The sequence below is a fragment of the Zalophus californianus genome, chromosome 9 (assembly GCF_009762305.2).
Source record: "Zalophus californianus isolate mZalCal1 chromosome 9, mZalCal1.pri.v2, whole genome shotgun sequence".
Classification (NCBI taxonomy): Eukaryota; Metazoa; Chordata; class Mammalia; order Carnivora; family Otariidae; genus Zalophus; species Zalophus californianus.
Genome location: NC_045603.1, coordinates 56745826 through 56758790, shown reverse-complemented (window position 1 = coordinate 56758790; position 12965 = coordinate 56745826). Strand labels below are relative to the sequence as shown.

The 12965-nt window shown below is 42.1% G+C and overlaps 1 protein-coding gene across 5 annotated transcripts in view; it reads left to right on the top strand.

Annotated features, from left to right (window-relative positions):
• ATP23 (ATP23 metallopeptidase and ATP synthase assembly factor homolog) overlaps nucleotides 1–12965 on the top strand; it is a 99762-nt gene that overhangs the window by 80306 nt on the left and 6491 nt on the right. For 2 of the 5 annotated variants that reach the window (XM_027594918.1, XM_027594920.2), the window contains 2 exons: nucleotides 8974–9019; nucleotides 9932–10013. In XM_027594918.1, the coding sequence (XP_027450719.1) occupies nucleotides 9003–9019; nucleotides 9932–10013 (99 nt within the window). In that variant the 5' untranslated portion in view covers nucleotides 8974–9002. Of the gene's footprint in view, nucleotides 1–5622; nucleotides 6004–8973; nucleotides 9020–9931; nucleotides 10014–12965 lie in introns of those variants that run through there. The other 3 variants (XM_027594917.1, XM_027594922.1, XM_027594921.1) reach the window with 3 other exon arrangements.

The window sequence follows — 12965 nt, the reverse complement described above, 5'->3', positions numbered from 1 at the left end:
CATATTCTTGCCTTTATTTTGTTTGATTTTGCTTGTTTTCCAATTACCTTTTGCCTCTTCTGATCATTTTCTCCTACCATAGCGTATATCTCTTTCTTAGCACACTCAAACTTTTGTGAGATTGGTGGGGCATTGATAAATAATATGCATCTATAAAATACATTTAAAAAATAGTTCTTACAACTTATTAAAACATCTAATTTCTTTGGATCTCCTACTTCACAGAGAGTTATAATCAAGTTCAAGGTGATCAGGAGAGGACTTCCCCAACTTCCTGCCTTACTTATACAGTTATTCACATTTTTAAAAGAACAACATTGTATATGTCCTTATAAAATATACATCATGTAAGGGCGCCTGGGTGGCTCAGTCGTTAAGCATCTGCCTTCAGCTTGGGTCATGATCCCAGGGTCCTGGGATCGAGCCCCCCATCAGGCTCCCTGCTTGGCGGGAAGCCTGCTTCTCCCTCTCCCACTCCCCCTGCTTGTGTTCCTGCTCTCGCTATCTCTCTCTCTCTGTCAAATAAATAAATAAAATCTTTAAAAATATATACATCATGTATAATACAGATAAGCAGAAAGCAGAATGCCTAAAAAACAAAAAAACCCATCATGTGGTTAAGAACCTACAAATGCTGCTTTCATACCTCGCTTTTCTCTTGTAACAATGTATTTTACATATCTTTCCTTATCATTAGTCTTCTAAATAATTTTTGATGGTTCAAAGCATCCCACTGATTGTGTGTCAGGCCTGTCAATCAGACTGCAACTCCACATTCCCTTCCTATAAAACCTGAAGATGCTTTTACTGAAACTAATATAAGTGAACTTCTCTTATCTGCAGCCATGTTATCCATGTCTAAGAAGTATGGGTATAATATATTCCACCAGTCTTTCATTGGTGGACAAGCTGAAATGAACTCCATCCAGCTTAATATATGTGTGCAGTTTTGACTATTTCCTTTTGAGAACTTCCTAGAAGTATACTTCCTTAGTCAAAGTGTATACACATTTTAAGGATATGTAGTTCCAAAGTACCTGGGGCGGGGGGAGAGAAGTACCAGTTTCTTTTCCCACCTGCAGTGTGTTTAGCTGAACCCTTGCCCAGCACATATATTATCTGCTTTATAAAATTTGCAATTTTTTTTTAAAGATTCCATTTATTCATTTGACAGAGAGAGAGAGACAGCAAGAGAGGGAACACAGGCCAGGGGGAGTGGGAGAGGGAGAAGCAGGCCTCCTGCTGAGCAGGGAGCCCAATGTGGGGCTCGATCCCAGGTCCCTGGGATCATGACCTGAGCCGAAGGCAGACACCCAACGACTGAGCCACCCAGGCGCCCCTAATCTTTGCAAATTTAATAGGTATTTAATATTCCATTTATATTACTACTAATGTGGCTGAGCATACCTATTATTGGCCATATATATATATATATATATATATACACACACACATATATATCTTTATTACTCTTGCCAACTTGTAATAGTTTTAAAATTACTAACGTCCATAATCCACCTTGACATCCTCCTACCCAGTTCCATCTCCCAAACTAATTTATGTACTTGATGTGTGGATCTTATCTCCTCTATTTCTTTAGAGAATTATTCAATCTGTTATTCTCTTTCTTGGCAGTATCTTTAACCTCTGACTACTAGTTTTTCCTCTTGTACTAATAACATCACTAAGTGTCCTCTTCTTCAGGAAAGACCCCAACTTTTTTTTTTATTTGCCACCCTTCTCTGGCTACTGACCTTTCTCTTTTCCTTTACAGCCAAACTTCTTGAAAGAATTGTGTTCATGCGCTGTGTCCATTCATCTCTGTCTCTTCAATTCACTACAAGCGGATTTACATTAAGGTTTTCAATGCCTTCTTTGTTGCTAAGATTTTAACAACAATTGTAATATATATATATATATGATACAAAGCCGGATACGAGATGATTTTCCCCAAATAAACTCAACCGTGTAAAAAATATTTGTGCTGGGAAAGAAGTGATAGGTAATAAAATGAAAAATTTAAGTCCCTGCCAGGTAGTTGGGATGACTGGTGAGTTTTCTTTTTCCTTTTTTTGGTAATTTTCCTCAACTGAAAAAAACTTACTTTTCTATTAAAACACATTGCAATATACGTTTTCTAAAAGGCAGAAGAAAATTAGAGAAGTGACGGGAGCCACTGGGCGACACTTTCACAGCAAGGATCAAGAGCAGGTGGGCGCGACCCACGGCCCCAGGGCAGGTGTTCCCGCCGCGGGGCACGACTGGAAAACCTCCTAATAGGACAGTCTTCTCTTAGAAAGACCCTCATGCCCTTGTCGCTCATCCCAAATGACCTCTGAGCATCTCAGCCTCTACTGCTTAACGGCTTCAAACCTCGGATGACCGCCAATCGCTTCCAGTTGCCCTGGTAACAGCCAACAACCCTAGCCCCGCCCAACCCAGCTACCGTAGGTTTTCCCAGAATGCTGCGCGCCTTTCCTCCTTCGCTTCTGGTTCGGAGGGCTGACTCCTTCCGGAAGTAGATTTCTGTCAGTCGCTGGCGACCGCTGGCGGTGTAACCTGTCTCCGCTCAGGGCTGTGGGGACCGTTTTGTTTTTTTCCCAACATTTAAAATGACTGGAAAGCTGAGGAAAGTCTATAAGCTCACCGAATTTTTATTGGTCCTCGATAAATGGATTAAACGTTATTAAAAAGCTGAAAGATGGAAAGCACTTTAAAATGATATGCAACTTCATGTGTTGTTGTGATATATTTAAAAAACTTCCAATAAAAAAGCAACTATTATTCCTTTAGAAAACGAAGAGAAGCACAAAAGAAAACAAAACACCCAAATCTCATCCACATAGAAATAACCACTGAACACTGGAGCAGTCTCCTAGACCCTTTCTATGCTTATAGTAGATGAAATTTCAAAATGGAATCACGTTTATGCAGTTTTGTAACTTATTTTTTATGATTAGATTTAAAAAGATACTATAACAACATGGTTTCATGTATTCCATTGTATCTCTTGGACATTGAAACTTTCTATCCTTTTTGCTCTTAATTAGTGCTGCAATGGAGAAATGAAAATCCTGATAGCTAAATCTTTGCCCATACTCTCATTTCTTTGTGGTAATTACTTTTCTCTTTTCAACTTAATCCTTTGTATTTGCACTTCCTTATCGCTCCCCTAACACCTTTCCATTCCACCCTATGTCTTTATACTATAAAGGGATGCAAAACTTACACAATTTTTAAAAGTTTCCTTTTCTGATTACAAATACATGCTTATTGTGAGCACTAGGAAAATTCAGAATATAATAAAAATATCCCAATACCTAGGCAACTACTGATCATATTTTGGCATACTTTTTCCCTACTTTTCTTTCTTTGTTGCCTTCAGTGATGAATATGGAAAAAATGTTTGCTAATTTGGTAGGGGAAAATTACAGCTTTTAATCTGCATTTATTTTCTTATTCATGTAGCTGAATAATATTTCAAATAGTATTTCACGTGCCAACAGGCTATAGTCAATGTCAGGCTCCATCTTCTCTATCTAGCCTTTCCCGAATATTGCAGACTCGTTACAATAACTGTAATAGTGTAGTTTTCTATATGTTTATGTTTTAGTTCTCTAAATAGGTTGAAAGCTGTGTGGTCCTGGATAAATTATTCAATATTGCTAAACCCACTTTTTTTTATCAGCAAAATAGTGATAATATTACTTATTTTGTAGGATTGTAGTGGAGGTTAGAAATAATGTATCCAAGGTGAGCTCAATAAAAAGCGGCTTAAGAAAACTATTATAATTTTAGCAATCTGTACATAGGAGGTGTTCGTATTTTTGTAATATTTCAAATGATGAATAATCCTAGCATCCCAACCAATTTGTTTATTTTTCATTTCCCCCCTCTATTAGTGCATTAGTTTTGCCCTTTAATGCTCTTCTTTTAATGGTTATCCTTGTGATTACAACATGTATCCTTGACTAAATAGATCCACTATAAATTAGTACTTTTACCACTTCCTGACCAATACAAAGTCCATGTTGCTGCAAATGGCAAGATTTCATTCTTTTTTTATGACTGAACAAAATTCCATTGTGTATTAATACCACCATTTCTTCATTCATTCATCGATGGACACCTATGTTGCTTCCATATCTTGGCTATTGTAAACAATGCTGCAGTGAACATGAGATGCATATATCTTTTCAAGTTAGTGTTTTGTTTTCTTTGGATAAATACCCAGAAGTGGAATTACTGGATCATATGGTCGTTCTATTTTTAATTTTTTTAAAGAATCTCTATACTGTATTTCATAGTTGCTTCACCAATTTACATTCCCATCAATAGTGCACAAGGGTTCCCTATTCTCCACATACTCACCAACACTTGTTATTTCTTGTCTTTTTGATAATAGCCATTCTAACATATGTGAGGTGATATCTCATTGTGGTGTTGATTTGCATTCAATCTAGATATTTATTAAGCACCCATGACACATAACGCACTGTTCATAATCCTCCAGGTCTCTTGAGACTATATTATTTCTATACATTTCTCACATAAATCATATGTTCCTCTTCATCCTCATCAATTCTCTTATCCTCAGTCTCTGCCATTATGCTTGGTCCATCATAGTAGGTGCTGGATAAGTATGTGAGCTGAACTGAGTAATTTAGTGGAAAAAGAGGGGCGCCTGGGTGACTCATTTGGTTGATCGTTTGCCTTTGGCTTAGGTTGAGATCCCAGGGTCCTGGGATCCAGCCCCCACTCAGCGGGGAGTCTGCTTCTCCCTCTCCCTCTGCCCTTCCCCGTGGTTGTTCTCTCTCTCAAATAAGAAAATAAAATCTTAAAAAAAAATTTAGTGGAAAAAGAGAAATACAAATTAGTTAAAACCTGGCAGGCTGTGATGAAAATGGTAACATATGCAAAGTACTTTGTACGTTGGGAGATCAGGAGAGAATAATTTTGATTAAGGTATCTGGGAAAGCCCTATGGGATAGGTAGATTTGATCAGGACCTGGATCATGACCGAGGAAAGGTGCTTAAAGATGGAAGTGAATTAAGGGTTGGAGATAAAAGTAAACTGGTTGTGTTTTGTTAGCAGAAAGTTATTTGGGGTGGCAAGAGAGTAGGGTGGGCCTTTGGGTCCAGGTGAGGCAAAAAAAAAAAAAGTAGTTGGGTCCCACATTTTGAGGATTTTGATATGACCAGTAATTATAATTGCAGCTTTCAAACGTTACTGAAAAGTACTGCTTTCGATGTGGCTTTGGACGTCAGGAGATGGGTGGGTCAGATTGCAACTGGCCTGCTGGTGGAAAAGGCAGGGAGTGGGAGGATGCCTGAGACCTTCAGAGTGTGAGGGGACTTTAGTGGCCAGTACTGAGGAAGGAGTGTCCATGAGGAGGCGGGCTGCGGAACCACGCTTATGAGGGTCGGCCAACCACGGCAAAGGTCAGCAGCGAAGCCCACAGCTGCCCTGGAGACGCCAGCGAAGGCAGCCGCTAGGTTTAATTCCTCCAGCGGGCAGGGGATCCAGAGCCCCGCCCCCCGGCCCTTCCCGCGCCTCTCGCCCCGCCCCGCCCCGCATCTCTCGCCCCGCCCCTCCCCGCGCCTCTCGCCCCGCCCAGCGTCCCTTGCTGGGCTCGGAGGCCCAGCAGCTCCAACGTTCTCAGCCACGCTCTGCGGCAGTCGCCCTCCCTGGGGCTGGGACGGCCGGCAGAAGGAGGATCTGGGCAGGCCGGTTGGCGGGAGGGCGGTTGCCTTTCCCGGATCTCATCCCCGGCCGCCCGAGGCGGGAGGAAACAGCGGCGAGGTCAGCGGGCGGCATGGCAGGAGCTGCGGACGAGCGCGGGCCCGGTCCCGCGGCGGGGGAACAGCTGCAGCAGCAACATGTCGCGTTCCAGGTCTTCCCCGAGCGGCTGGCCCAGGGAAAGCCCGGGCAAGGGTTCCTTTCCAGCTTCTTCACCAACAACCAGAAGTGCCAGCTTATGCTCCTGAAGACGCTGGAGACAAGTAGGAGCCGTGACCTGGAGGCCGGGGTCGGCCGGGTGGTGTCTGAGACCCGGAGGGCAGGGGTCTCTGGGTTCAGCCCCAGGTGTGGCAGGAGCAGGGTTCAGGCACCTCTGCGCAGTGTCTAGGTAGATTCGGCATCCTGGGGCGGGAGTTGTGGCGGGGAGGGGGCGGCGCGGGTTGGGCCTCAGTTTCCCTTTCAGAGGAGGGAAACTCTTGCTTGTGGAATGAGGGAGGAGTCGGATAAGAGTTTGCCCTTTTCGGTTACACTCACTGGTCTGACAGGTCCTCCGATTTCTCATGTAAATTATGCAGCAGTATGGGGACTTTGGAGTCAGAGTTTTTTTAATTTTTTAAAGATTTTATTTATTCATTCATGAGAGACGGGGAGAGAGAGAGAGAGAGAGAGAGAGAAGCAGAGGGAGAAGTAGGCCCTCAAGGAGCAGGGAGCCCGATGCGGGACTCGATCCCAGGACACTGGGATCATGACCTGAGCCGAAGGCAGACGCGTAACCATCTGAGCCACCCAGGCGCCCCATCAGAGTTTTTTTTTAAAGAGCCACGTTAACTAAGGCATGACTGCTGGCGGCTCAAAAGCAGTTCTGCAACTGCCCTTCATTGGGAGGAGTTCTTAACCTTCATACATGGATGGGCTTCCTCGTGTAGAAACCTCTGAAACGGACCAGGAAATCGTGCGTATGCACCTGAATGCATTTTTCTGGGGAGAGCGTTCCTAACTTCATCATATTCTCAAAAAGGCCTGACCCCCAAAGGGTTAAGAACCACTGCTGTTAAATAGGAACAACCAGTTTCTCTAGTCCCAGGGACATTGCACTAGAGATTTCTTAACTCCTTTACATTGACAAGGACTTTCTAAGTTTACTTCAGATATGTTTAGAAAATAAAAGTCTTAAACCTACTTGTCCTAAAGCAAGGTTACTATCTCATAGCTGCCAATTACAGTTCAAAAGTCAACCACCCAAAGATTTTCCAACCTTCTTGAGATGACCTGCATAGTAGGGCATCAAGGGAGGGGGGAGAAGAGGGGTAATGGGAAGGAGGAGGTTGTATTCACTTGGAAATGTGTGTCGAATGCCTCCTAGGTTCTGGTGTGGGGAAATAAGGATGCATAGGGACCTGGACTGTGCCTTTTAGAGGTTTGAAGTGGAACGCAGTGGAAAGACCATGGGCTGCAGAGTTAGACATGGGTTCAAATTCTGGTCCCTCTCCTTATCAGGTGTGGAAGACTTAACTCTTTGATCCCCTCTATCCTTATCTGCACACACAAAAAGGGAAAGGTAGGGGTAAAAATACCTCTCTTAGGGCTGTGAGGAATAGGTTTTATGAATGTAAAGTGTGAGCGTATCAGGAGCTGAGTAATGGATAACTGCTTACCGTGGAAGAGCCAAACAGTGGAGGAGATACGGAGGTGGGATGTGAAGACCATGGAGGGCCGGCCATGAGCCCCAGGAGGAATTAACAGGCCTCAACCCTCCCCTGGAGGGCTGCTTGGAGAAGTGTTAGTGGTTTTAAAGCATCAACCTCTAGCTTTACCATCCTATCCCTAGGACTGGGCCTCAACAGAGCTCTTTGTTCCCTTTGTCTTTAAAGCAAATCCATTCTAAATACTGCAGGTCCTGTTTGAAGTACCAAACTACTGTGCTCCTTGAACTTACTATTGTTACCATTATTTTTTAGTAAGAGGACTATCGATTTTGGAATCCACTTCAACTTTGTAAAGCTCTCTTAGTTGCTTGAATAATAATGCACTTAATATGGTTCCTGACACCTGATATACACACACACAAAATACTTATCACTAGTAATTGTTTTACTGTTAACACTCTTAAGAGGGGGCAGGTTAATAAAGCAGTTAACCTATGCCTATGTTTCTCACCTCTCATTACTTTTTCTTTACTCACCTATTTTTGCTTTCAACACTTAAAAAAAAAAACCTTGATTTCTTTTCTTTTTCTATTTTTTTGCTTATGTCATATAATATGCTGCCCATTTGTACACTCAGACGAGACACCTATATGAAAAGTTGATATTAGAGGCATTTGGGTTTGTTGTACTTTCCTGTAATCATCAGAGGCTCATGATGCTTAGAAGGGCCCCCAGGAGTCCTCTAGGCCTTTCCACCCCTATATAGGAAAACCTCTGCACCATCACCAACCAGAGAGTTTCTAGACCTCTGCTGGAACAGGTTACCAATTCTTTGAGGTTCTTTGAAGCTACTGGTCTATTTTATTAACAGCTTTAATTGTTGGAAAAATCCTTTCTCGTACTGTACCTTCTACTCTTTGGTCCTTGTTCTGCCCTCTGAAGAAATACTGATGGAATCTATTCCCACGTGGCACTCCTTCAAAACCTGAAGCCACTGCGGTCCTAGTTAAGTTTTTTATTCTCCTTTCCAAAGCCACAACGCCTTTCTTGCTTCTTACAGGACTTACAATACAAAGTCCTGTATTGTTCTGGTTGCCTTCCCCCATGGAAGAGCTTCAGTTGGCAGGTCCTGCTTAGAGTGTGGTACTCAGAATGGGATCCTGTTAGCCTGTGGTCTGACCAGGAAAGGTGCCAATGGGGCTCCTTAACTACCTTCTTCTAATCTGGATACTATGCTGCAGTTCCTTTCTATGGATGTGGCCCCAAATTCCCTCATTCTTTTGGTATGTGCTTTAATACAATGTTTTTGATCCTGTAACTAAAAATGGGCTTTAAAATCATTTTTGGCATTATTGAAGATGTTCAATAGTACCCATCTTGGTATTCGTATCAGTGTTTTATTTCATTAAAGACTTGTTTTTATGTTAATTTAAGCTTGTCTTTTCATATCTGTGTTTACCAATTTTAAGATAGTATTACTTCATTAAGATGTGTGAGTTACTTTTTGATAATATACTGCTTTTTGGATAATTTAATTGGTTCTATTTTTTCCAATTAACATACTTAATTGAATCAATATCTTTTTAGATCCGTATGTCAAACTTCTACTTGATGCCATGAAGCACTCAGGTTGGTAAGTAAATCTTTTTAAAATGCTGGTCTGTATTCTGGCTGCTAAAAACAGAAAAACCCCATAGTGGAACTAACTATTTTTCACTTCAGGCCACAAAGCCTTTTCCATATGGTAGGTGGTGGGGATGGGCTGTATTCTTTCTTTCTTTCTTTTTTTTTTTTAAGATTTTATTTATTTATTTGAGAGAGAGAGAGAACGAGAGAGAGAGCACATGAGGCGGGGAGGGTCAAGGGAGAAGCAGACTCCCTGTCAAGCAGGGAGCCTGATGTGGGACTCGATCCAGGGACTCCAGGATCATGACCCGAGCCGAAGGCAGCCGCCTAACCAACTGAGCCACCCAGGCGCCCGGGCTGTATTCTTTCCAGGCCGGTCTTGTTCTCTGCATACATCTTCTGCCCTAACTCTAAATCTCTGGCTCTACCATTCACTTCTGGTATTTGATAAAGACCACACGTGAAGTCTTGTAAGTAATTACCAAACCTGGCTTTTCCACTCTACCAGCCTCAGCATTGTCCTTCATGGAGAAGAAACCTCAGCTTGTTATGTAGGAGCCTTCCAGGTGTTGTTTAATTTGGAGGAGATTAGAGGAGGTGACATCTGGGGTCCACTTGTTAACCTTCTGGCCGGAGGGGAGCAACTCCAGCATATTTCCAGTATGTTCTTAATCAGTGGACCAAATACTTTATGGAATCATGTCATGGAATTTGAACTAGGGTAGATTTTGCAGGGACAATTTCCTTATATCACAGATGAGACAACTTAGCCGTGAAAGTTTCCCAAAGTTTCTCATGTGTTAGTGGGAGAGGGGATTTATGACCTGGGGCTCCTGACTCCTTACCCAGGGCCGTTTCCCCTGCACCGCGTGCACACTGCTTTTGGATGTTGTTTCTTTAATGCATGCTTGCTTTTTAGTGCTGTTAACAAAGAAAGACACTTTTCTTGTGAAGACTGTAATGGCAGTGTCAGTGGAGGTTTTGATGCGTCAACATCTCAGGTAGGCATTTTTGTCCAGGTGGTTCTCTTTCCCGATATTTGCTAAGCACCTTGGCATGCTGGCCATTCTGTTGGGTAGACTTTGTATAAGATTCAAAAAAGGAATTAGTTAAGGTTCTTCCTCTTAAGGAGCTTATGCTTTCACAGGGGAGATAAGACAATGATAAAGTCTGAAGCAGGTTAAACTATTTTAGGTGGGTGTGGTTACCACAAGGGGACTGTAATGTGATTGCAGGATACCTACAGATTGAGCTAGAGCATATAAAGCTTCTTCATGGGCAAAGAAGACAAAGACTGTTGCCCAAAGAAGGGGTAGCATGAGCAAAGGTGGTGTGTTGGGAAAGGACAAGGTATATTTGGGGAGTGGCATGTTGTCTAGTGTAGCTGGGGGGCAGGAATGTGTGGAGAATATGAGGAAATAGGATTGGAAAGAAAGGTAAGCCGTATGGGGGGAGGCCTTGAATGCTGAGCTGAAGGGGTTCACCTTTACCCGGTGAGAAGTGATATGCCTTTGAACATTTTTGGCTAGGGGAGTACGTTTTCTCCTCTGGAAAATATGGGTAATGATTGTATCTATCTTATAATATAGTTATGAGAATTAAATGAGATACCTCGTGTAAGGTACTTATCATAGTAAGCATTCAATAAAAGTTTTAAGCAGTTGGAGGGTTTTGACAGCATCTTGGAGGTGGCAGAAGAATTAGGTTGTATGATGAGAGTCGATGAAGTTTTTATAAGTAACACCTTCCATCCTGACCATACAACCCTGTTTAATAATACTTAGTTGTTTCCTCCTGGGGAATATTATATGTATTTTGGTTATTTATAGGTATTTCACAGTAATCATGAGAAAAAGAAACATAGCATAGGAGTGAAAGGTCTGGGTTTTGGAGTCCGGTGGAGTTGAGTTCAAATCTAGTTCCCCTGCTTATTAGCTGTGGGGCTTGGGCAAGTTATTTGCCTTATTCTCAATTTCCTCATTTGTAAACTGATAATAACAATACTTGTAGCTCTCAAAATGGGTCTTGGTGAATTCATTTTCCCCTTGGGGTTAAATAGAGTGGACATTTTGAACTTTTATCTTACTTCTCAGCAGTGTTGAGCATAGTTGGGCACTCTCTCCTTTTATTTTTATAAATTATAATTTGTATTGTGAAGTGTCTCATTCATACAGAAGAGTAAGAAACCTGTATGCATGCTTTTGGTCATAGTAATAAAATGAATACCTGTGTAACTGCCACCCAGATTTGAGAAATGGAACTTGCCAGGACTTCAGAAGATTGTGTCCCTCTTGGATCACATTTCCTCTCCCTTTCTTATTCTGACTCTTGTGATAATCATTTCCTGCTTTTCTGAATGGTTTTACCACCTATATGTACGGTCAAACAATGTGTTATTCAGTTGCCTGGCTTTTAAGTTTTATTCATGGAATACTTTGAGTTCTGTGTGATACTTTGTAGTTTTATGAAATCCTACAGTATATGGTCTTCTGTAACAGTTATTTTGTTGAGATTCTTCCATGTTGTACACATCTCCCATTTACGTAGTTGAACTGTTATATAGTATTTCACTGTATGTCCATACTGCAGTTTACCGTATTTAATATTGTTTCTGACTTTGTTGTGAACAATGTTGCTGTGAATATTTTTCACCCTTTCTCCTGGTGCACATGTGCAAAATAACTCCTGGGTATTTGCCTAGAAGCAGAATTGCTGGGTCATATAGTATGCATGCACTTGGCTCTAGTGGGTAATGCCAGACACTTTCTTCCCCTGGTTCCCAGTACGTGACACTCTTGGGGTTGCTTCTTTGCTAGCTCAGCTTCCTCTGTCAGGTGCTAAATGTCGAAGTCTCTTAATCCTTGATGTTAGATCCCCTTCTTTTCTTCCTCTATACTCTGCCAAGGGGATCTCATTTATTTTCCTAGGTCAGAGCTCTCTTTTGAACTTCACATTTGTATATCCAAATGCCCACTTCACACCTACACTTGGATATCTTAAAGGCACCTGAGACCTCACAGATTTGTGCAAGACCAAATTGATGGTTTATACCATCCCCTGTCCGCATCCAACCTGGTGTTGTAGTTTTGCATATCTCAGTGAATGGTACCATCCTCTATCCTATTACCCAAGCCAGAAATGTGGAGATCATCCTTGTACCTCTGATTCCCTTCCCATAATTCTATATCCGTCACCGGTTTTTATCCAGTTTACCTCCTAAATATTTTTTTGGGGGGGCATCCCACCATCCCTGCTCAGGTACCATTATCTCTTGCCTAGAATACCTCTTTAGCCTTCAGCTAGCCTCTCTGTATCTAGTTTTGGTCATCTTCTGCTTGTTTTTCCAACTGTAGTCAAAAGGATAAAAATAAAAGCACCCCCGTTTCACTCCTCCCTTTCAGTGACTTCCCACTGTTCTCAGGATAAAGAGCGATTTGGCTCTAGCCGGCCTCCGCAGCCTTATCTCGTGCCTGTCACCTACAGCTCTGTGCTACTACATGGGTACAGGTCTGCTTTCGGCTTCTCAGACATTCTGTTCCGTCAGCGCTGCTCCCTTTTGCACAGGCTGCTCTGTCTGGAATGCTCCCTTCCCCACCTCTCAAATTTAATTCCTATTCACCCATGAGATCCCAGTTTAAACATTCCTTCTTCAGAGATGCCTTTCCCAGTCCTTGAGACCAGGTCAGGCATTCTCATTGTATGTACTCATGACATCCTGGATTTTTCTTCATGACAACTGTCATTGCATGTCTTTAATGATTTTGGTAAATAATTGATTAATTTCTAGCGCCATTCATAGATTATACATTAGAAATTATAATTATAGATTATAAATTATAAATAATTATAAATCTACTAGTAGGTCTCAAGAAATATTAGTTGAAAGATGAATGTTGGATGAATGTATATAAAACAGCTGGCACGTATCCCGGTGTCTGGCACAGGGTAACTGT